The 24205-nt window shown below is 37.2% G+C and overlaps 1 protein-coding gene across 1 annotated transcript in view; it reads left to right on the top strand.

Moving 5' to 3' along the window:
- Nucleotides 1-1542: 1542 nt before the first annotated feature.
- LOC139819494 (uncharacterized) overlaps nt 1543-24205 on the top strand; it is a 76026-nt gene continuing 53363 nt past the window's right edge. Inside the window, exons 1-2 of the mRNA XM_071788860.1 lie at nt 1543-1690; nt 9027-9134. Of these exons, the coding sequence (XP_071644961.1) occupies nt 1546-1690; nt 9027-9134 (253 nt within the window). The 5' untranslated portion in view covers nt 1543-1545. The remainder of the gene's footprint in view (nt 1691-9026; nt 9135-24205) is intronic.

Raw genomic sequence — 24205 nt, 5'->3', positions numbered from 1 at the left:
TACCGGGCTCACTTCCGCGTCGTAAAATCGGAAGCGAAACGACGATTCTTCGCCGATTAAATCCACCGACGCGTCGATTACTAATTTTGACGTGCAAGCCAATATTTGCCCCAACCTCTGGGCTATCCCGCCGTATAACTGTCGATATTTATGGAGAACAACTCTTTAATAAATACACATATACTGGCGTCGTGCCGGTGTCAATCGCCGTCCCGATACACCTCGCGAAATCGATAATCGTTTCTCGTTTATCGGTGATGCGAGCTTTTTGATGATTTCCCGATAAACTTTTCCGTCGCAAGCAATCAAAGTTACAAATTGGATTCGTGTGACGAGCGACGGCAGAGGCGAAGATATGCGTGATATGTTGTAAAAATAACGTGGATTATTGAAGACACTGCTGAAGGATCCATACAACCGTAACGCACGATCCGTGATAATTATCCCGTCGATTATTATTGCCGATATAATGTCAATTCAATGTTGTTTAATCCCTTAAGTGATATACTGGGTTATGCGCAATGGCTTTACTCCCTTTTCCTCTTCCCCCCTCCCTCCTTCTCACTCTCTCTCTCTCTGTGGCTTTAATCGTTTACTCGATTTCCTTTAAATCGAATTCAACGTAGTTATATCCGTCTTAAGCATTGCGATAAGATGGTATATAAGCACGTATGTGCACATATCATCAAACGTATTAATAGGTTGAATTCAATATCTATATATGTATAACTATGTATTAGCTGCTGCGAGAGATTATACACCATGTATTTCGACAATTCATTGATCAAGAATATTTCAATACGGGCAGATCTGTCTTAAATTTGTTGTTCAACGCATGATTAATGTATATTTAAGTAAAAAGTATAAAGCAAATGAAACAAATGATAAATAGTAATGATGACGATGATTACAATACACGCGAATGTGTAGATGGCGTTCTAGTATCAAAGAGACATTCGCAATCGCTAATTGGCGCGATGTTGATTAATTAACGCCTCGCAATCCCATTGTGCAACAGTTCGTTTCCTACTTTTGCGAAATAACGCGTAAAACTAACGAGATCGTTAGTGGCAACCGGCCATTTTTACCGGAATTAATCGATACCTGTGCCGATTAATTGAATTAATCCGTCATTCCCCTTTTCTCATTTCTTTAGTCTTTTTTTTTAAATAACGACATTAACGTGAAAATTGAATGAGCTTGTATTAAATCGATAAAATAAAAATATTAAGTGCTTCTAAATAACGAAGATTTATATCTCATCTTAATTTGTTTGAGATTCTGTTTCAGATATTCGTGAAATTAACTTTTATCTTCAATTACTTTCCTTTTTCATTGGAAGATATGAAAGCTGTTTCTGTCTTAAATTTTTCTGTAGATATATATACATTTATTGTGAATTAAAAACACGGATGATTTTTGCGGAGTACTATTTTACGTAGATCTTGTAAAAATTTTTATGCTTTCTATATTTTTTATGTAATTATTATTTAAGATGGCAAGAAAACTAGTAATTGAATTTTCTTTTTTCTCTGCTTTCAGGCGATGAAGATGAGCAAAGTGGGCAACCAGACCAATTCGCAGGACCCACAGGCGGTGAATTCACGCGTTTTCGTCGGGAACCTCAATACATTTCAATGTAGCAAGACCGATGTGGAACGAATGTTCCAGCGCTACGGTCGTCTGGCTGGTAAGTTTTATTAGTAAAAATTGTAATTGGTAAAAATTAAGCTACTGAGGTAAGGTCATTAAAAAATGGATTGCTGAAAGCTCTGCGTACAAATCTTTATCAAATATAATATATGTTTTAAACTAGACATTCTGAAAAACAAAACGACAAAAAGCAGACTGCATAAAAACGTAGCTAAAAAGTGAAATGTTAAAAAATATCTGTCAAAAATATCTCTTGCAAAATATGCTCAATAATAAACCGTGGAAAATAAAGAGCTTAAAAATATCTTGTTTTAAAAGGAGTAATTTTAAGCTAGACAGGAAATTTATACTTAATTTATGTTTTACTATTTTCAATAAAATTTATTTTTGAATTACTCCATCACGCTTCTAAAAGTGATATTACGGATATAAGCAAAAATATTTGATTTTATTTAAGCCGTTAAAATTTATACTTTTTCTGTCTAGGATTAAATGTGTCTCCGTGTAAATGGTAAATTCATATCTATAGACCGGCAGACTATCCGATTTCATTTATCTTCTTCGCATCTTAATTCGTTTCAATTATACCTCGTGGAAATATTTAGCAGAACCTAAGCGATTCCATCGGAATAATTTCTTCGCAATCTCTACGCACACGCGCGCGCGCGTTAATCCTGCGAAGTACGAACTTTACTCCCGGCGAATTTAAAAAAGGCAGCGATATTCATAAAAGTAAGATAGCGACGCGACGTAAGGGTAGATAAAAATCGATTATCGCGCGGAAAGGAAGAATCATTTGGTTATTTCCGAATGTTGTTCCCAATCCTTCCCGAGGCGTTCCCGATAAATCGAATCGCGTGAGAAATCGGCGGCCTGATAACATTCGATAATTCGCGATCGAATAACTTATTATCCGGCGCGGAAAAATTGCATCGGGAAGAATAGCGGAAGGGGCAGCGGGGCCCCGGGAAAATGGGATCCCGGTAACGCAATTTGTGCCACGGCGACTTGACCTTCGATAGCTCGAATTGGATATCCGTCGGTCTCCAGTTTCAGGAGGAGCGGCACGATGACTGCCGCTACCTTCTCTTCCTTTGTAAGCCGTAACTTCGTTTACTCCGCAATCGCAGGATTTGTTATCCCGGAAAATCATTTTTCCGCGGGGTCTTGTCCCCTCTTCGGGAATGAAATTACGATTGCGATCTGGAGTGATAGATAGACGAACGATAATAAGCCGAGAATGACCATGTGAGGTCGGCCATGATAGATAGACGATCGAGACAATATCAAATAATCTCTCGCTCTTTTTATTGAATTTACTGTGAACTGTTATGTATTACAGTTCAACATATATATATATATATACAAGAAATCCTACGACTTTGATTTTAATAACAGATTATCTAACACACATTTACAAAGTGAATTGATTTTTTCAAAACATTCAACATTGTATATCTTCATGACTAAGCTTAAAAATTGTATATTAAAACAGAATACTCAACTGAGAGATTTAGCTAAGGAATACAATTCTTGTCTGCTTTAACTCGATCCGCTCTAACTTTAACTTAAACCCTACGCGTACATAAAATAATATATAAAAGGGATGAATATAGCGCAATAAATAATGTAACAAGCCGTGCCAACGGTATAAGATTATGTAATAAGGACGAAGAATGCTGTGGAATTAGCTTCGTGCCGACGCAGGTGATATTGGCGTTCCAACGCCGAGCGCGTCGTCGGATATCACGGGTAAGTTATCCTGCCCCCGCTCTGTCCAGCAAAATCGCAATTTCAAATGTCGGATGTCGAAATTACAAGGAGCGCTGCTAGCTGCCGATAAACAGCTTACTTTCTCAATAAAGGACGAAGACAATAAGGGCAACTTCGACTTTGCAGGAATTAAGGCGCTCGCCGGATTAGAGGGACGCCGATACGAAGGATAAGCCGCGTCCTGTACGGAGGCGACGCCGCGTGCAATGCGCGATAGCAGATAAATTACAAATTCTACGAATCGAATCTCTTTTACAAGCAACGTTTAACGCGGAAATATATACAATCTTCGACTTTCTGGGGAATTGCTTTTGTTTGAAATCCGGTTTAAAAACGAAATCCTCGACAAATAAGATCGCACTAATTTCAGTAATTTTTCCACTGTAAACTTTACATCTTCTTGTTACAAGACAAAATGAAGAGAGATTATTAAACGCACGTAGCTGCGCTCTGCCCTTTGCGTAAGAAATATTCCAATAATAAATACAGAATATAATTGTTAATAAAATTGTAAATATACTAACGGATTAATTTGAAAAAATTTATGATCATTTCAACATTTAAACACCGGTAATTTTATAAATAATTAATTAAGTTTAAATATCTTAGCAGAACAAGAGAGATGGGTAAATTTCCTTAATTAATAATTATAAAAATTGTTCCTCACTCAATTTGTTTATGTGCATTTTATTTTAACAAACTTTGAACATATAGTTAATAATTTATGTCACAAAGAGATATATTTTAATGTTGAAAAAGAAAAAATTGAAAAGCACAATCAAATTTTTGTTATGTAAAATTCAATTTTTTAGTTGTCTAGAAAACTAAACGAGGAGAATGGCAATATTTTTGGGACATCCTATATGCAGTTGCATCGAAAGAAATCGTCACTAGAATGATTTAAATCTATACTGTCGAATGCCCAGATAACAACACTAGAGATTCTCTCTGCCGACAAGTTTTCCAATATAAAGTCGATATTTGTTCTATATAAATGCCAAAACATTGGAAAAATTCACTGCAACAGGCCCTCAATACAGCACTGTTGTTATCGAGGCACTTGGTTGTCACTTTAGCGAGTGACGACTTTTACAAAAAACATAGTTACGAAAAATACGAATAATTGTTACAAAGAGCGGACTTGTCTGTTTTTATGGAGATATTCTATCGAATCAAACTTTGATTTCCATTTTTCCATTTCAATATTTTGCCTTTCTCGCAATTGAATTTATTCGGTCTTTTATTGTGAACTAAAGGCAAGTAAATAAATCACGTACGACTTTTTTATTAGTTAAAAGTTTAAACTTTCCAAGTTATTAACAGTAGTTTTTGTACAAAATTTTTACGTTTTATCTCACTTTGAGGGAGGTTTTACTTTTATCTATTTAATATGGAGTCTCTTTTGGAAAAGACTTATTGCATACTATTTTTCCCGTATATATATATAATTTTTTACTTTCTTCTGAATATATTAATATTTAAAGTTGAAAAAGATTAAAATTGTTATTATATTAAGTTTTTTTATTTTTTAAGTCTTGAAAATAATATACACATCGAGTCGAACAAGATAAAAATAAGAATTCTCACTTGCTTTAAATTGATCTTCAATGGCGTTTACATCTGGTAGAGTCCGAAGTAAAATAAAATATTTTGTATCAGAGAACTTTTGTTTGGAATCTTTTTTTGAAGTTAATTGACACCTATAATGATTCTAGAGATTGGTAAAGACGCCCGTCACGAATTGTAGGGAGATGTAGGTTTGAATCTTGGCTGGAGTGATATTTTTCGCAATAATTTTTTTACAATGACTGAAGAAAGATGTTTATTAGCATCAAAAATTAAATCGATATCAATTTAAGTATGTAGATTTACTGTTTCAACAAAAAGCTATATTTTAAGACCGACAAATAATATATAATGCAATTTACTGAGTTGGGAAACAGTATACAAAATTGACACAGAAATATTATTTTTAGATTAATAGAGACGTCAATGTTCTCGTTATAAGCTAAGCTATATAAGAAGGTCAGCGGCCAAAATACGAGTAAAATAAGGATGTTGGTTTAAATTAAAATTTAGTTTATTTATAATAATATATATTAAAAGCAATTGCAACGTTTCGACTATATTTAGTCTTCTTCAACAACAATAATTTAAACTAGATTTTATTTTATATCAATATCCTTATTTTATTCGTATTTTGGCTGTTGACTTTCTTAGTTTATTATTATTAGGCTAAAGACCAAGATCCAGCCAGACTGAAAATGGCATCTTCTCTAATTAATTGTATAATGATTCTGTTCTTCATTCTACATCAGATTTTGTAATAACATTAAAATCTAATTGCGAATGCATACCAATTTTGAATCGATCTTGCGGTCGAACGAAATCCCACGAGCATCTCTGCAAAATCATGTGGCTGATTATATCACTATTAGCGTCTAGAAACGACAAAAACGACCGATATCTCAAATAGTTCCGTAACGGTTTTCTGATGCGCTCTTGTCAGGATGCGGTTTCGATATCGAAATCAAATAAATATTTTTATTTAGAAAACGCATTCTTTGTGTGTTAAAATAGTTTTGATTTTTATTAAACAAGAACCGATTAGAGTTCGTCAATCATCATAACACATATGAAAATAATTTATAATATTTGCGCGGTGAGGATTCGAAGAACTTTGTTTTTACACATGCTTAGATTCAGCCAGATTATGAAACGAAAAAAACTTTAATACATTCTATATAAAAATATATGGAAGAAAAATATGTAAGCATCTATACCTCTCAGAATCAACTGATGAAATAATGTACATTTACGCCAAGAGTTCAACCACGCCCGAAAATAATATCCAGAGCACCGAAAAATAAAATAATGACAGACGAAGAGCGTCGTATCAACCGGCCCGCACCTCGCACATATACTTGCACTTACGATCGCGCATTTCGCTATCGCGGTTTTTATGACCAGAATAAATTTCGTCGCGGAACGGTCTCTTGAGCGCCGATATCGAACTCCCGCACCCGTCTCGCGTGCACAAATGCACACATAACACCTCCGCCGTCCCCTTACGTATGACATGCGCGCAGACAGCGATTTAAATTCCGGAATAAACGTTACGGCGATGACGAGTTACGTTACGGGGATCGAAGATCGATACGATCGACACGACGATCTCCTTTCGACCGATACGCCGCCCCTGAAAATGTGAGGGGTGGGATTAAGCTTTGAGATATGGGGATGATATAGTGCTTTATCGGAGAGTCGAGCTCCGAAGCGCTAAATGTTTCGGGAGATCGACGGGGGGGGGGATCGCTATGTAATACATGATAAATTTACTCTTGCTTGAAAAACGAGAAATAGATAGATCTGGAGATTAAAATTTGAGAAGAAAAAATTATGTCAAGTTGTGATCCTAACAGCGATAATAATGCGAAAACATATTATGTTTCCGTACGATAAAACATCTGCTAAATTATTTCAAATATTTACTTTTTTTAGAATAACACGCATGTATACTGGATTTTTTCGAATTTTAAATAAAACTATCGACATTCTATAATCGGTGTAGCAAGGAATTTAAGAAATTATACATAACTACGTTTAATTGAAATTTCTACAAAAACGAAAATTTTCAATTCTAATGGTTCAAAAATATGATCGATAAATTAAAAAATTAAAAAATTAAAAAAAAAAAAAAATATATATATATATATATATATTTTTTTTTTTTAATTGTACATAATTTCAGTTTTATTGTCGGAATGCTACATAAAAAGAAAGAAGAAAAAGATGAAGCAATCTGGACATACTTTATAAACAAAAAGGTAACATAATTTATTACTAGTGTATTTTACGACAAGTGTATATTAGACTGAGATTCGATTTTTTTTTAATCTCTGTTCAACAACCGGTGTATACTGAAGAATGAGCTGATAACAATAGCGACGATGAAAGCTATGAACATCTCTTGCGCCGAGCTTCGCGATGAAGCGGAGCGAGAGGGAGGGCAGATTCGCACGGACAGTATTTGCATTCTAGCGCGTACACGCCCGCGCACACGTCTGTGTGAGTGCGAGTGTGCGTATTGGTTAGATTTACATATTTGTTTCGGCATAATGAATTCCATGCATGGTCAGCTGCTAACCACGCAAAAGTTATTACGGGTACACAGATTACAGGTCGCGTCCGTGCGACTTGCCGCTCCGGCAAAATCGACCGGCAACAACGCGCACTTGTTTTTATTAATTTGGTTTGCAAAAATGTTTAATATTCCCCGGAGCTGTATTTAATTGTTCGGAAATGTCGTTATTTAATTTGGAGATTTTTTGCTCCCCAGCTAAAGTTTGTTCAATTAAATAAGATACAAGCCGTTTTCGGTCTAAGCTTAGATCTTAGGCAGCTCAATATTAATTTTTATGTATATGTATTACTATAATACATATACATATAAATTACAGTGCCAGACTAGAGTCATTAAGCTCAACAGGGTCTTCTTTCCCCGCTAATTTTTGCAAGCCTGTTTCCTTGGCAGTGGTTTCGCTAGATAGTAGATAGGGATAGTGGGAATCTCATTAATCCTTTCATGCGCGTCACTAATTAGATGACGAGGCATTTGGCTACTATATAGAGAGTCATAGTTACTCCCGCTGTTTACCCGCGCTTGCTTGAATTTCTTCACGTTGACATTCAGAGCACTGGGCAGAAATCACATTGCGTCAACACCCGCGAGGGCCATCGCAACGGAAATTAATATTGAGCTGCCTAAGATCTAAGCTTAGACCGAAAACGGCTTGTATCTTATTCGATTGTGTATCATAGCAGTCTTGTTTTTTCTCTTATTATTTGGTCAATTAAAATTTTGTTCTATGTATTTTGCGCGGGGATAGTTTTCTGGAGAAAAAAAAAAGAGTTGCTTGAAAAAGTTCGTAGCTATACGAACGATAACGCTCTTCCAATGTATTATACATATTTTTCAAATGTTTGTGAATATTCCTAGAAATCGCGCGGTTCTCTTTCTTGTTTAATTTTTTTTATAATTTCAATCATTTATTTTGCAGTTCTCTCATGTATAAAACATATAGGATAAACAGGATGGTTTATTTAAAAGGACTCACTCGCGATCGACTCCATTACTGAGAGCTTTATGCCGGATGTTTTTTCAGATGGAATTTACTCCATTACAAAAAGCCCATAAACTATATTTTGTGAAGATATTTTTTAAAATAATTTTAAGGTCAGAAAATGAATTTAAATAAATGAATTTAAATAAAGCTGTATATTTTTTACCAGCTTTTACATGAACGTATATTAATAAAACTTTTTACGCTTTTCCGCTTTTCCGCTTATAACTAACTGATAAACAATCGTACTGGTTGTTGTTACAAACACCATGTGTTACATTTTAAAATGTTTAATAATAAAATAAAGAATATCAAGCTCGCATGGAATAAAACAATAAAAATAATAAAAAAAATTATGTACATTAAGAATAATGCGTATAATAAAACCGTAAAACGATTGAGGTATTAATATTTTTTATCCGAATTTATTTATTTTATAAAATCTGCGAAATGTAATTAACCTTTTACATTTTTCAGGTATCTCTATGCACAAGGGTTATGCATTCGTGCAGTTCACAAATCCGTTTGACGCACGCAGTGCGTGCCTCGGTGAAGATGGTCGCACCGTCCTCAGCCAGATTCTCGGTGAGTAAACTCTTCTATTCTTTTACCATATTATTTGGAGAGTCGTTTAAAGAGACACAAAAGAAGATTGGACGTGCCTATTCCTATTAGCAAATCAAGCCTCGTTAAAAAAAGGCTTTATATATAATAGTCTGTGACGCCGTAAAAGATTGTGGATATTATTATTCTATAATTATGCCATATTCTATAATTGTATCACGCATTCCCCAACATTTATATCGTACAAAGTATTATAGAAGAGTATTTTTTGTGTACAATAATATTTTTATGAAAAAAAAAAAAAATTGTTTATTCATAGAAAATCTCTAAAGTGACAAGATTATGGCAGTGAAAGCCTTCTTTTTATCGATATATCGACACATATTGACACATTGTAAAGCGATAATGAAACACAAGGATGGAAAAAGGGATTCGCATTAATATGCAACGACGCATAACATGCCATGCGATATAGGGGATCGCTTTTGACATGATCACTTATTCAACACTTGAGAGAAAGTGTATCACTCTAAGCGTTTAGCGGCGCAAAAAAATGACACCGAACATATTCTATAAGACATATTTATGACTTACGCAAAAATATAAAAAGCATATTGCAAGCCTGCGACAGATATTGACGATGCAATACCGAAAATATCGAAGAAACGTAAATTTTTCGGATAATATTCTAATCGACTTTTTTAACGAAATTATTTCCCCTAATTTGTGAGAGGGACGTGCAATATATCGAAATAATTTTATAATACAATTAATCGAAATTTTTTTCGCACAATTTTTTATTAACAGAAATCTTCGAATTCGATAAAGTCTATTCCAAATGCAGTATTATAGTTATCGAACGCTACGTAAAATTATTAGGAAAATTGTAGCTGCAATTTAGAGGATCTTCGTTACATCGTGCTAAAAGAAAATGTATCTTACGTGAAACGTTTTATAAACTTGTTCTCGGAATGGAAACGAGAGGTTTGCTTGAAAAGTCACTCGGACGTAAATTGCAGGAATCGCGTGTATTTCCCTTGCGTCTGACATCCTAATCCGACATAGCTGACGTGGGTAAATGCCGGTCCTTAAGATATTAAATTAGAAACACCGCATTCGCATTAGGACGCGCGCGAACCAGAAACTGCGGAAACCCGGCTGTAGCCGGCCGTAGGGATATATACCGCCGATCGTTTGGTTATGACACACGGCATAGACTATCTTACAAAAGCGGCAGGGCCCCTGAATAAACCGTACGCGTGAAATAAACAAACGACGACGATGGGATTGAAATCCGGGACTTAACGCTGAGTGCAGTAGCAGTACATGCGCGCCGCGGCTACCATAAAGCACTGTAATCGGCCAAGTAGAGTAGACCATCGTATCCCATAGTATTTCCGAATGTGGGCAATATTACGTAATTAGCAAATCTTCAGTAATAGAGCTTAATTTCACATTCATATGGCAAAGAAATCGTTCTAATGACTTATTCGCATCTCTCCTTTAATCTGTTGATATTCCCAATACCGTATCGCGCTATCAAATTTGATAAATTTGTAATTGAATAAACGGGCGTGAAAATGTATATAAGGCTTCTTTGGAAAATATTTATGTAGGAATTTTTTTAGGATTAAGAGTGAAAGAGATGCAGCATGTGTGTGTCGGACGCTTTATTTTATACAACTTACTCTCAATTACATCCATTTATTTCGACAGACGGGTATTATATTATATAGACGGAGTTTATAGAACGTGAGAGGACTGTGATCCTTATGGAGCTTTGTAGAGCTCTGAAATATTCGCACGTTTATTTGTCATCTATGAAAAACGTTCATAAGATTTTCGAACACGCCCATGGGACATGTGAGATTGTTGAGGCGTATCCTATACGTTCCTTGTATAATCCATGTCCTTCATGTCCTACATGTGCCACGTATGCTACCTCTCGAGTATCGAATGCGCGTATCAGCATCGAATTTTTCAGGGCACTCTTCCTACCTCGCGTCGCGTCGATACTTTTTCGGTTGTCTCTCGCACTAGTGTCGTTGCTTCGTGCGAGTGTTTCGAGACTCATATTGTGTCAAATATATGCCCTTTAACTCGACTGAGCAAAAACAGAAAATTACATTCCGCAATCTGTTAATTATACGCGTGTAATGCACGGGAATTAAATTAGACGAATACATCATGTTGTATTTCACGCGAAATGAGAAACGCGACTATTCGAGAGGCACACGAATTTCCATGGAACGCGTTGGGCTCCATAGAAACCTCTATAAAACCTCAGAAGTTAACAATCTTCTTTTAAATTTCTACGGAATTTCTGCAGTTTGCAAATTACGCTTCCGGTTCGAGCGCAGCTCTCTCTCGCAGCCCGACCCCTTTACTTTTCCCCCAAATATTTCTCACCGTTCCCGCATTATATAGAACGCGCAGGAGCTGTCCACCCTCCTATTTCTAACTCGCTATCCTCCTCCCCGCCCCTGCGGCAAGTCGCACTTGTAAATGCACGCCATCGTCCGCGCGCTCGCGCCCGCCCGCGTGTGTACGTGCTTGTCCGCCCCGGAGGTAGGCGAAGCATCGGGCGAACCGCCGGAAACACAGTTCTTGCATTAGCCGAAGAAAGATTTCTGGGGTAATCGTGGCGGAGAAACTGCCATCCCGGGAGAGAGAGAAAGAGAGAGGGGGGAGAGGGAGGGAGAGGGAGAGAGAGAGGGGGGAGGGGGACGAAGAAAGAAAGAACGCGCACGCGCGCTTGTCGTTCTTATTGGCGCGAGTTAGACGTACGGGGACGGGGGTTGGTAGACGGGAGGGTGGTTAGCGACGGCTAATTCCATTGGGTGTGCGAACGAACGGAGTAAAAGAGTTCCCACGCGATAAGCTTTAACCCTTTGACGCTGCTTGTATCTCCCAAAAAGCGAATCGATCTTTTCTACCGGGTGACGCGAAAAAGACGAAAACGCCCAACGATACCCTCGAGTGCCCTGAAAAAACACCCCCGAGAGAGAGATTGAACGTAAGCGAGCCTCTCGATTTCGGTTAATTTACTACTTTGCCACTACACGTACCTCTGAGACAACAAATAACGAAATTAATGAAATAACACATGTGTCCTGTATTATTAAAAATTAAAGAATCCTCAACGCGGATTTTATTTCGTATTCAAATTTTTTTTGTTTTGACACCTCTTCCAGAATTTCACATTTTTCAAGACACGTTACAGCTTAACTTTTGCAAACATTCGCGTATTCACGGGTTAGTGCAAAAACGCATTCTTTTTTCTTTTAATTCCGGAAGTTCTGGAGAACTCAGATTAATATTAATTGTGATATTCACTTCGCGAACGTCATCAACGTTTAATGTCGACTATCCGGAAGACGAGGGTCACATGACGAGAGTAATGCACGGCATATGCAAATACCGTGTGGACGATGATTTATTATACTAATCTCGTTACGAATTAATGTGCTGATTTATGATGCCGCGGTCCTTTTTCACTCTTCGCAAGGTGTCCCAACACCGCTTGAAAACGCGGCATAAGTCATCCCCGTCGCACGGATTTTTTCAAAGCCGACCCGCCCCCAAAATATCCGTAAATCTAGCGCATTCGTATATTAAAATCTCCAGAAATTCCTATATTTTTTCGCAATTCCTTGTTGTGACATCAGCAGCCCTTAATTAAGCGATTAAAAATCACATACTGACGAGTTACGATTATAAAATTTTATTTGATATTCAAAAGAATGCGTGGAACATATTATTTTTAAGTAAACTGAGTAGTGTCAAAATTTATTAATTTAATATTTACCAGAAAATGTTTTGAAGGCAGCGTAAATTAATAGTTGTAAACGTGTTACAGTTGCGCGATGAAGTTTTGTATGTATACATGTACAACAGCATTTTATTACAAATGCATACAGCGTGTATATTGCGGTTTGTTCAATGCAAAAATACTATATAAACGAATATATAGGTACAGGGTAATTCGGTGAGTACCTCGCAATAATCTCGATGCATTTGTGAACAAGTTTGCGAATTGCTCATGTAAATTGATACCTTTCCATTAATTTGAACTCCTGTACGCGCACCTCAGATATTTGTCCTCACTCTATCATGTGTCAGAATTTCATTGCAACTCCATATGGCGTACGGTGTCTTCTCAAGGATACGAACAGCAGAAACATAATAAAAATAGGATGGGGAACAGCGGACGCAAGGTTGATAATGCTGGACGTTGTAATTTTTGTCCTTCCGGTGCTGAAATCCGATATGAAACTGAAGCACTACCGTCTTTTCGGGTTGGAACATAGCTGCTCTATTTTTATTTTTTGTTTCTATTTCATTAATGGGTCGGCTCCTTTTTTTCGAGGTTGAATCATAAACACTTAATTACATAAGTGCATTAAGATATTATTTTCAACGTGAAAGCACAATATACGCTGTTGGAATTAGGAAAAATCCGATGTTCGAACGAATAGAAGAATGCCACTGAACCAGGTTTCACCTCTGGCAACGATCGAATGTGCAGGTGATACCAATGTAAAATGCGAAAATGTGGAAAAAAATTGATATTTTGCATTTGAGGTTATAACAACTGACTCCGCTTAAATGGCAGAGGGTTCGCATTAGTTATGAATTCTAACGGAAGCAGGAATGGATTCTATAGCGTGTTACGTATACGTAGTACGCGCGCGATGACGCAACGCTCCAATCGCTAAAAATGATCCGCCGAACGTGCCGCACGTGCTTCAATCTCTGTCTCGTCCCAAATCCGCCGCTAATTAACAGCAACGCTCGCATTGTTTAATTTTATTATGCAACGTTATTTTAAACTTCAGACCCGTTTATCCGCCGCGAACACAACACGTCGTGTTGCGAGCCGGAAATTCCGCTAATTAGGGAGGGCGTATAATGTAATTGCGCTCGGGATCTACCCCGTCCCCTCGTCCTTCCCCCTCGCCTTCCGCACCCTCGTCCGACCCCTCCTCGCCCTACTTCGCCCCGTCGTTGAGCGAGCTCAAAGTAACCTTTTGCGTGAAATGCGCTTACACTAACGAAGTCCGTGCTCGTTACTGGTTACATAAACGATAACCGGCTCAAAGTGACGCTCTCTCAGTGACACGCAGAACCGCCGCGACGCTGGAACGTTTAGTTGGGCGCCGCGATGCTCCTCCGAGCCCCACCAATAATTCTCAAATCCTAGGCTGGCGTTCATGACATGTCGCAGATCAAAACACTAAGAGCGACACTCGAACTATGCTGATTAGGTGTTAACTTCGTCGTTCCGTTCGGATCTATCCGATCCTATCCCCTTTTTTTTAAACGTGACGATTCTATAGAACATTGATTCTAATATATTTATCAGAATCAATAAGGATCACGTTAGATCACATTTGCAGTCATAAAACTCACTCTTTTATTAATAAACTTGAGAAAATTAAAGTAAAATTAACTTTCAATTTTAAATATTAACTTCAAGTTTAAAAAAAAATGAACCGTTACGCTAAATGCTTCAATATCTATTTACTATGTTAATTTTATTGTCGATGAAATAATTCCGATATAATGAAATTTGTATGTATATGTATGTGAATGAATCTCTTTTTCTTTCAGAAATATCATTCTCAAACTTGACGTTTATACAGTTCATGAATTTATTAATGATTTTAAAAATAAATGTTGTATAACGTACATGAAACGTACATCAAATTGCACATCAAAAACATCTTGAAATATTCAGTTTTTCTTTTCCCGAGTTTTCGTTTCTCTTTCGAGATAAAACTTGTAGAGACATAAAGCCGAACGACTTTTGCCCATTTTCCTCGACGAAGGGACGCATCGAGTACGCCAATTTTCGTGGGCACGCGTTTTTCAGACGGAATATCGAGTTCTCGCGTGACACACGTGTTCCTGCGTTTGTGCGGGCTATCGAGAAAGAGAGAGAGAGAGAGAGAGAGGGAGAGAAAGGGAGACCCGCTAAGCGGGTTCACCCATTTATCGTAAAATGCTTGCGCCCTCACGAAGTATCGCGCTGCGCTAACGCGCACGGACGGCCAATGGACGATATTTTGTTCGGGATGGAAATGAAAAGTCCGACGTACCTACGCGCGCGTGATGCGAATGATTTTTTTTGAAACAGTTATTTTACTTTACGATCGGCCCTTTTTTCCATGCGCGCGTATACCAGAACCAGAACGAGTGTATTTAATCCGCCCAGAAGAGAGCGTATCGCGAAGGAGGGGGGGCAGCGGGGATGAAAAGTTGACCCAGTGCATAGCAGGGGTGGACGGGATATTTTGGAATCCCGCTGTCTGCGTGCAGCTTAAAATATCACTTTCCCCAATTCCAAAAGTAAAATCCACACAAGTCTTCATAACGATTAAAGTGATAATGCATTTAACACAACACTGCGTTGTTTCATTAATGCAAGAAGAGGAGCAAATTACTTAAATCATCTCAAGATTGTTTAAAAGTTGAATTATTGATAAAATGGTAACACACAAATGATACCTACACAGTATAAAAAGTTAAACATCATGTATAAACTTTAATCTTTATTTTTTATTTTGTGCTTCAGTTCTTGCATTTGAATATCTCGCTGTTAGAATCGTTAAATTTTGCAAGAAAGAAAGGTTTTATGAAATTTTAAGTTTTAATTCAATTAGCATTTAATTAATTCTCAATGAAATGTTAATACTTATCGTGGAGATTATTAATACCCGAGACTCGCGAAGATTAAAAGTTTCGAATGCAAGTGCTGGATTATTCTTAGTCCTGAGTAGCCATTAATCGATTTGTAATTAAACAGCCAGCTTAATGTATAAATCACTACATTTTTAAGCAGATGTGTTAAGTGCTGCATGCCGAAGATCCACCCCTGGACACTCGGCATCGTTTTACGACTCCCTCCACGTGCTCTTCTTTCCCCACTTTCAGTTCTCTCCTCAAATGAGCGCTGAAAGCTGGCAAACTCTTGAGGATATAATCCCGGCTTTCCCGATTTTCCCGCTGCAGCCTGGAGAGCTGCTCGCATGAATTTATATGAAAACGCTATCTACCCCTCGCCTTCCCTCCCCGCCTTTCCTTTCGTTGCATTATGCACCGCCCTTAGGCCTCTCTTCGCCATTTTAATGCGCTCGCGTTTTCAGATGATTTCCGGTGAATCTTCCCTCACTCAGATCCAGAATCTCTACATATCCTTAAATTAATTTGTTTATTTCAACATCCGAAATCGAACTTGAATGTAAAATTATTTAGATGAAGACCGAGAAAAAACTAAACTAGCATCAAATTTCTATAGTAAATAAATCAGCATGTATCGCAAATATATTATTATATTATTCGCTGATTGCGCGTAAGATTGTAGATTACTGACACATGATCCAAATGATAAATGCCGCAATCAACGTAAAAATGTGGTAACAGCAGGTTGTCGATAAGACCGGAAGGCGAATCAGATTAAAGTTCAAAAGTCGCGCCTCGGAAAAAGTACGGTGATTGGACATAAAAGTAATTACACTTCACCGGGATGACCAGGAGAGTTAGCGTAATTGAAATAAATCAGCGAACGAGTTTTAAATTTAAAATCCGCTCGCTGTGCATTCGCGTTCATTCTTTGTTACTCTGTATCTAGAAATGCAATTAAAGGGCAAAAATAGAGAAGTGCTCGCACATTCAGCTGTATAAATAAGTACCCTTCGATCAATCATGATCGGTTCCGATTAGTTGACTCGCCTGCCTCCGCGCTTTCCTTCCACTTAATTGAAATCGAACATTTGACGACACACACAAAGAACGGCCGTGACGTCCAATTAGCACGCGCACAATACCGCTGCCGGCCGTTCGTGGCGACGACATTGCTAATTATAAAATATTAATTAAAATCGCGTAAGGAGGAATCTGATCGCGGTTTATAAATAAGTGACTTTCGATGCGGCGCCCTTTCGCATCGTATAATGTCGCGTTAAACTATTTAATTTAGCTTCTTAATCGAACGCGTGCTAATCGATCATCGTTCATTGAACGCAATAACATTTTTCCTCTAATGAAATTGGAGTTGTGCTTTTATTTCTAGCAACATAAAACTACGTTATTATATATATGAAGTTTCATTTCTCTTTCACATAATCTTCAATAGATCTTTACAGCTTTTTTCTTCCAAATCAGTTTACATATTCTCTTGTCAATTCTTGTTAAGAAAAGAAGAATTCTAGACAAAGAAGTCGTGATTAAAAAATGGTTCTGGGATTAGTTTTTAGTTCTTAATTTTTATCGTAATTTCTTTCATAAAAAATTATTTACAGATATTTTTGTTTGAGACGAACTTATTTACGAATGTTTTTTGCGGACGTTTACTTACAGAGTCCATTTCAATTCTTATCTCATTGCAAAAATTTGAATTCTTCTCAACTTCTCTTGCACCCAAATTTCCAATACTCGCTTTCCACTTCCGCGCAGAAATCCAAGTTCCCGCGCTAGTCGTCGCTTTAAATGCGTCAGCGTAGCGGGCTCGTTCGCCAGTCACGTGTCGAAGGTGAATAACGCGATTCGGGTGCGTGCAAAGGTGACAGGACGGCAGAGAGGAAAGGCAGACGCGAGAAGAAAGCTCTTTTCCTTCCCTCCCCTTTCTCTCTTTCTCGCGGGAAATACGTCGAGTATCTGAATAAATCGAAACAGCCAAAGTGATTCTCCAACTTAAATTAGTTTCCGCCTCGAACATCGAACAGGTTACGTTAGGTCAGGTCGGGTCAAGTTAGGAGAATAAGCTACTTTCGCTTCTTTTTGTAGAGACGGCCGGGAGACGGGTGGGAGGAAGCGAAGACTTCCGCCGCTGTAAACGGATCCCAGGTGATTTCGGGTTGCCTATTCGTTCGTTTTGCACGCCATGTCATGTACGCCATTTTTTTTCGCAGTAACGTGCCGTATTGCACAGGTTGTGACCCGATATGGTCGTCCGCATCATTTTGAAATGTTTGAAAATTGTTTTTAGAGATCTATTTTTTCTTTAATAATCCAGATTTTTGTTATTGATGTTATTCGTCATATTTGTGACAATTTATAATCCAAATTATAATACGGATTTAGATCATTTTACAGTTTATATAGAAATGTCATTCATATTTTACTGACATTGAGATATAAAAGAGAGTGTCAATTTTATTCTTTATAAAACGTTTTATTTAAAGTTAAGTTCCAATAATTGTTAATTCTCGTTGCAAATAGATATCGAAAATCGAACTTTCCCTGGAAAATTAAACCTTCCTCTGGATCTAATATCAAAAAAACGAATTTCCCGAACAAAAAAGATGGCGGCGGGCAAAACGGAATAGCGTGGAAACTAATCGACGCTCGAATCTCGTTGAATCCTCTCCAGCATCCGCATCTCGATTTACTATTCGCGCATTTTCCTGGAGAATTCGAGAGGATGGGGGAAAGGTGGAAATGCTCGTATCTTTCGTTCCTTTTTGCTTTGAAAATCTTGGGATCGAAATTCCCATCGTGCGAAAAGACGACCGGGAAATTAACGTCTATCTAAAAAGAAGTAAACACAGCGAGTGTCTTGTAAAACTTGTATTTATTGTAAATCTTTGCGAGTTTTGTTAGTTTTACACACACACACATACACATTTGTATCCACACCGAAATCCAAGACGAAATGGTTAGTGGAAGTTACGAGGACATTCTGAAAAGGAAATTGAAATACTTTGCATTGTGTCTCAGTTGAGATCGCTATTCTTAATCGGGGATGCATGTTTCGTTTTTCGTTTAGCAGCGCGGGATGCTTCTTTTTTCTCGGAATTTATCGTGACAAATCTTTTTTAACCTATTGATTTGTTAGATAATTATTTAACTGAACGGAAATATCATCGCAACCGTGTGTATACGCGTTGTAAAAAATATCTTTTACATTGTCGTAACGCAATACGCGCTAGATAACGAAACATAAACTATCTTTTGCATAAAGCGTAGAACGCTAACAAATTTTTCCGCGCGGCGACATCTGAAAAAGAGAAACTCAGCGAAATGTCTTCAATGTATCAAAAGAAGTATACACTTTTATTCAAGCGTACATTTCTATAGATCGCGCTGGATTTTGTCGTGAAGTTTCAAAATGGATTCATCGTGAAGTCTATTACAAGATCGCGGAACAAGAGACACGTCATTACCCGCACAAAAGTCAAACCGATAACTATCTCCGCGGCGTATGGCTACTTGAAGAAGAAATTCATTGACTTTGTAATACACTGGAAATATACATTTTACGCGTCGTTAGAGTTGTCCCAAAGTCCAACGCGAGCGTGAAATATGGAACATACTTTTAACTTGCGAAAAAGCCGTATAAACTTTTCTTTTTTTTTTTACAAGGGTTTTAGCTCTTTTTTTCGAGTCACTTCGGCGCGGCGTAAGTACGAGCACGATATAGTCGTCCTCCCGCGAGTTTTGTTTTCATGGAATTAGTTTCCACCTTCAGACTTTGCCCAGTCTGAGTAGAGAGAAAGGAAGTGTAGCGTAGTTTTCTGTTTTATATAACTTATAGTTATACAATACTTATCGATTCCTCTCTCTCTTTTTTTCTCATTTGTCTGCAGTGGCAACGAGAAACTATGATAGGGAGCATGAAACATGTATATAGGGATAATACGAGAAAAAAAGCAATGATGAAACCGAGAGACAGCAAAATTGCAGGAATAGTTATCGCCATATTAAATAAAAACCAAACGTTCAAATGTCCCACAGATCGTACATAGGCGAACACATAAAACGGGACCAGACAGATAAAAATGACACGCCTGTCATTTTAATGCGCCGGACAAACGCCGGCTACCGGTTGCGTTCGTCGCTATCGCGAAAAAGTTTGCGAATTAACGCGATTATACACGCAAATAAAGAATGCATGGACGTCATTGCTGAAAGCGTCGTTCGGAGCGCTCGGCTGCTCGGGAAATCAGCTTTCAAACCGACGGGACGGCCAAAGCACGCCAAAGCGGAAGCGAGCGGAGCCGGAGCGCGCCGCGCACAGGACGAATGCAATTATGCGCGATGCGGAAAGAGGGGAGGGGGTGGGGCAGAGAACGCGGGCGCGTTCGTGTTTATAATTTTCTTTGAGGCGGCAAATTCCATTCGCGTAGCTTCCGCTTTGAATACGCCACGACGATGCATGCATTTAAACGAGATAGTTAATCTTTATTCGACGTTTTCGCGAACGGATTAAATCGGCTGAAAAGCCGCAAAAATACCGGCCATTGCAGAAGAGGAGTTGCATTTTTGCATCTGAAGAAAACGGCTCGGGATCGGGGAGAACGGGAGGCTGGAAAGATCGCGAAAGCGCAAAACACTCTTCTCTCGCGGGCGTTTCGCGAGCGAATTCCACGCGGGCCGATTCACAAGTTGGCCCTTAGATTAATTAATTAATTAATTAATTAGCGGAGTAAAAGCCGTGCTTTTAAGAAAAGAACGAGCGCACTTTTAAACCCACGAGGATTTCTTTGACAATTCGGCGATGTTTATTTAATAGCGAGTATGAATGGTAATTCAAATTAATGTAACTGCGTGAAAAATTTTAATTATAATCTCTCTTTTAAAACTTCCAGAATAATTATCGCGTACTGGTTGTAATTCAATTTAATTTAACTTAATCGTCTCGTAATGGTGCCGTAATGAAATTAAATGCAAATTGGCGAAGCTTCGCAGGAGGCTCTTTAATGAATTTATTTTATAAAATGTATTGAGGCTATATATACGTGTATATATATGTATATATATATCCTGATTCTGTTATAACAACAGTATAAAACGATATTAATTGGGAGAGTTGTTTATCTAAAAAAGAAAAAACATAAAAGATAATTTTAAAAAATTATGTTGAAATATGTGCGTTAATATCTACGTATATTTCATTAGTATCTATTTTAAGAATGTATAACTTGTTCATTGTTAAATTAGGTTGCTTTATTACTAATACAATTATGCGAATCAATTACGGATATGATTTATCAAAGAATGTTAAATATTGATTATTTTATTTGACGGAATTTAAGCGCTCATTTATTTGCGTGTATATTAAAATAATAATATATGCACTAATGTTTATCTGGCTTGAAAGTAATTGAATGATAGAGTTCCTCGCAAATACTCGGATAAAAATATACATAATGTGCGAGCCTAATCTTCTTGTCTTACATTATAATGGTACACGCTGTATTAATAAAATTACCGGATAAATGCTAGTTTTGTTAACAAAATTTAATGGCTATTTGTCTTGCTTTGGATTGTCTGCTTAATTGCAATTATAAGTATTCGACTTAATGCAAATTAATGAGATGTTCCGAAGCATGTTAAGTGAATCCTATTCTAAAATGTCGGAGTACACATACTTCTTCCGCGCTCTAAAGAATTTTATTATTACAACAACAGGAAAAAGATATATACACCCACGAGCCTCAAGAAAAACAGTAATTAACTTAATGGATTTTCGAGAACGCGACAAATTGCGACGTGACGAAAGTAACGTAACATTAGCGGAGTGATTTCGAGGAGCCGTAGAAGTCATATTTCATGCAACTCGCCCTCGACACCCCCCTGACTGCATATCGATAGTCCATTCGGCGATGTCTCGCGTGATTAGAAAACTTCGATTGCCAGATTACGTGGAGCGGCGAGATTTACGGAGTCTAGCGGGTGGTCTTATTGATACCGACACGTCGGGAAACTTAAAGTGTGTCCGTGTCAAGGTGCAGCCACCGTTACCATCATCGCCAACTTTCCCCGGGCGCCCCCGGACGCGAAACGCTTTTTCTCGTTAAGCACGAGTGGATTTCCCATCCAAATTGCCATTCGATTTGCGTTTTTCTTGACGAAACGACAAAGCCGATTTCAGAATTTTCAGGCGTGCCCTGTTTCCCGTATGCGATTGCTCTGTGGCACGGTTGCGGCGGCGGCGGCATACACGTACGACTTCTGTATTGAATTACACAGTACGGTGGAACCTCCATTAATCGAACCTCCATTATCCGAATATTCTATTATCTGAACGCTCTCATTCGAGAACGTCCTATTATCCGAACAGAATATTTCCTTATTATTTCGCGCATTGTTTACTTTCGAGATAAAACGTGCAACCTTATTTAGGAACATATACATCGGATAAAAGAGCCGGAGGCACAAAGATAATGCAATTTCACGCGGCTAAATATACGAAATAGCTTGTGATTTAGCAGAGGTGATGCAGGAGATGCGTAAACATATAAATAAACTATCAATTCCGCTGATTTTCTTTCTAAAATAAACCAAATTCGTTGTCAGAAAGAAGTAATTAATCTATTATCCGAAAATTCGTTTATCTGCGAACACTTGTATCCCTATTAGTTTGGATAATGGAAATTCCACTGTGTATAACGATTTTGTGTGTGTATAGGTATATACAATTATAATTATAGTCTCACGCCCAATACTCGCATGGCTCATTATAAGATTTAATGTGCAAATATTATCATGTAGGACACGAAAACATCTGAATATTTCTCGTAATTTAAAAGACGGAAATATGCCTTAATACTTAAAAATGTTTAGAAATGAAACAAATATGAACAATGCTATTATTTCTGTATACATTTTTTTACAGTAAGATATACATAATTTATAGTAATATATTAATATATATTATGAAATTCTATTACAAATTCTATTATAGAATTATGCATGAATTGGTATATTACTCGCAATTCAATGAGATTTTATTAAAGTGAAAATTATATTCTACAAATGTTCATCGTAATGGAACTATGCTGTAATCTGTTATGTAACAATAGATAGTAGACATAGAATAATTTTCGCCTTAAATAACAAATCGAACAAGAAAGATGTTAAAATGCAATTATTATATTTTACCTTGAAGATTATGAACTGAAGACAGACAATAGTTTAAATTATGCAATTGAAAACTGTAGAGCAAATCGATCGCAAAATGGAAAAAAATCTTAATTTGCTGTTTCTCGACATTTAATCGACATCGCTAAACACAGTAAGACAATGCCCCCTTTTTACATCGGGGCTTGTTAATATAATGAGAAATATAATAACATACGCAATAATCGAACAAATCCCGATGGTCATCATCGAAGCCCCTAAAGTGCAACTCGCTATGCAGCTCGCAACGCAACCGCCGAAATGCGTTCCCAACAGAACATTCATTTCGACTACGCGTTGCGCTCGAAAGTAATGCTCGCAATGCCCGCTCGGCATTGCGATTTACCAGTCGAGACAATGATATGCAAATGCGTTTCCGACGGCAGTTCTTATTTCTGATTTATTAGAAAAGCGAGTCAAATATGTGGTTTATTACCTGAATTTTCTATGGGATAGGATAAGAACGCTGTTCACTTACAGATATACTGTACATGTATTACTGTGCTTTTAGAATGTAACAAATCCATCGACTAAAGAAAATAGATTAACTTTGTATAAAATGACAGAATATTACAGTTAATTGTTTATTCTTGTACTTCATGTAAATTTTATTCTTAATGAAAAATAATATGGAAAATTGAAATTGTTCAATAAATTACTTTCTAAACTTTTGTAAAGTAAGAAATCTTGTTAAAACATCATAAAGTTCTGCATTCAGCTCTAGAAATGATATTTTAATTTTGTTTTTTTTTTACCATCACGAAATTGGTTAAGTGCAGACATATTAAGTGCATCGAATATCTCTTTAAATAGTGCTAAATATATAGTTGCATATTTGTATATTTCAGCGTAATAATCGAACACTGTGCTGTAAAAATTAGTTGACATAAAAAGACCTTGCATCATATTCAGTATTAGACGAGAATGTTTAAGTTTTGAATGCTGCTTATATACCTGCCACATAGAGATGTAACTAGAGATATGGGACGAGTTAAATTTAACGATATCTAATGCGAATTGTAAAATCGTTAATTTAGGTCCTTTAGAGAAATTGAGATTATGACGTTTAAAAAATCGGTTTTCTCATAAATGCACACTTAAAAATATCATGGATATCGGAAAATAACTGTATGATAATAGAGAAATAACTCTCTGATGATCAGATTAATGACGACGATATTCTTAGT

This window comes from Temnothorax longispinosus, chromosome 9 (assembly GCF_030848805.1).
Source record: "Temnothorax longispinosus isolate EJ_2023e chromosome 9, Tlon_JGU_v1, whole genome shotgun sequence".
Classification (NCBI taxonomy): domain Eukaryota; kingdom Metazoa; phylum Arthropoda; class Insecta; order Hymenoptera; family Formicidae; genus Temnothorax; species Temnothorax longispinosus.
Note: the sequence above shows the minus strand (reverse complement) of the source record. Positions and strands in the feature narration are given on the sequence as shown.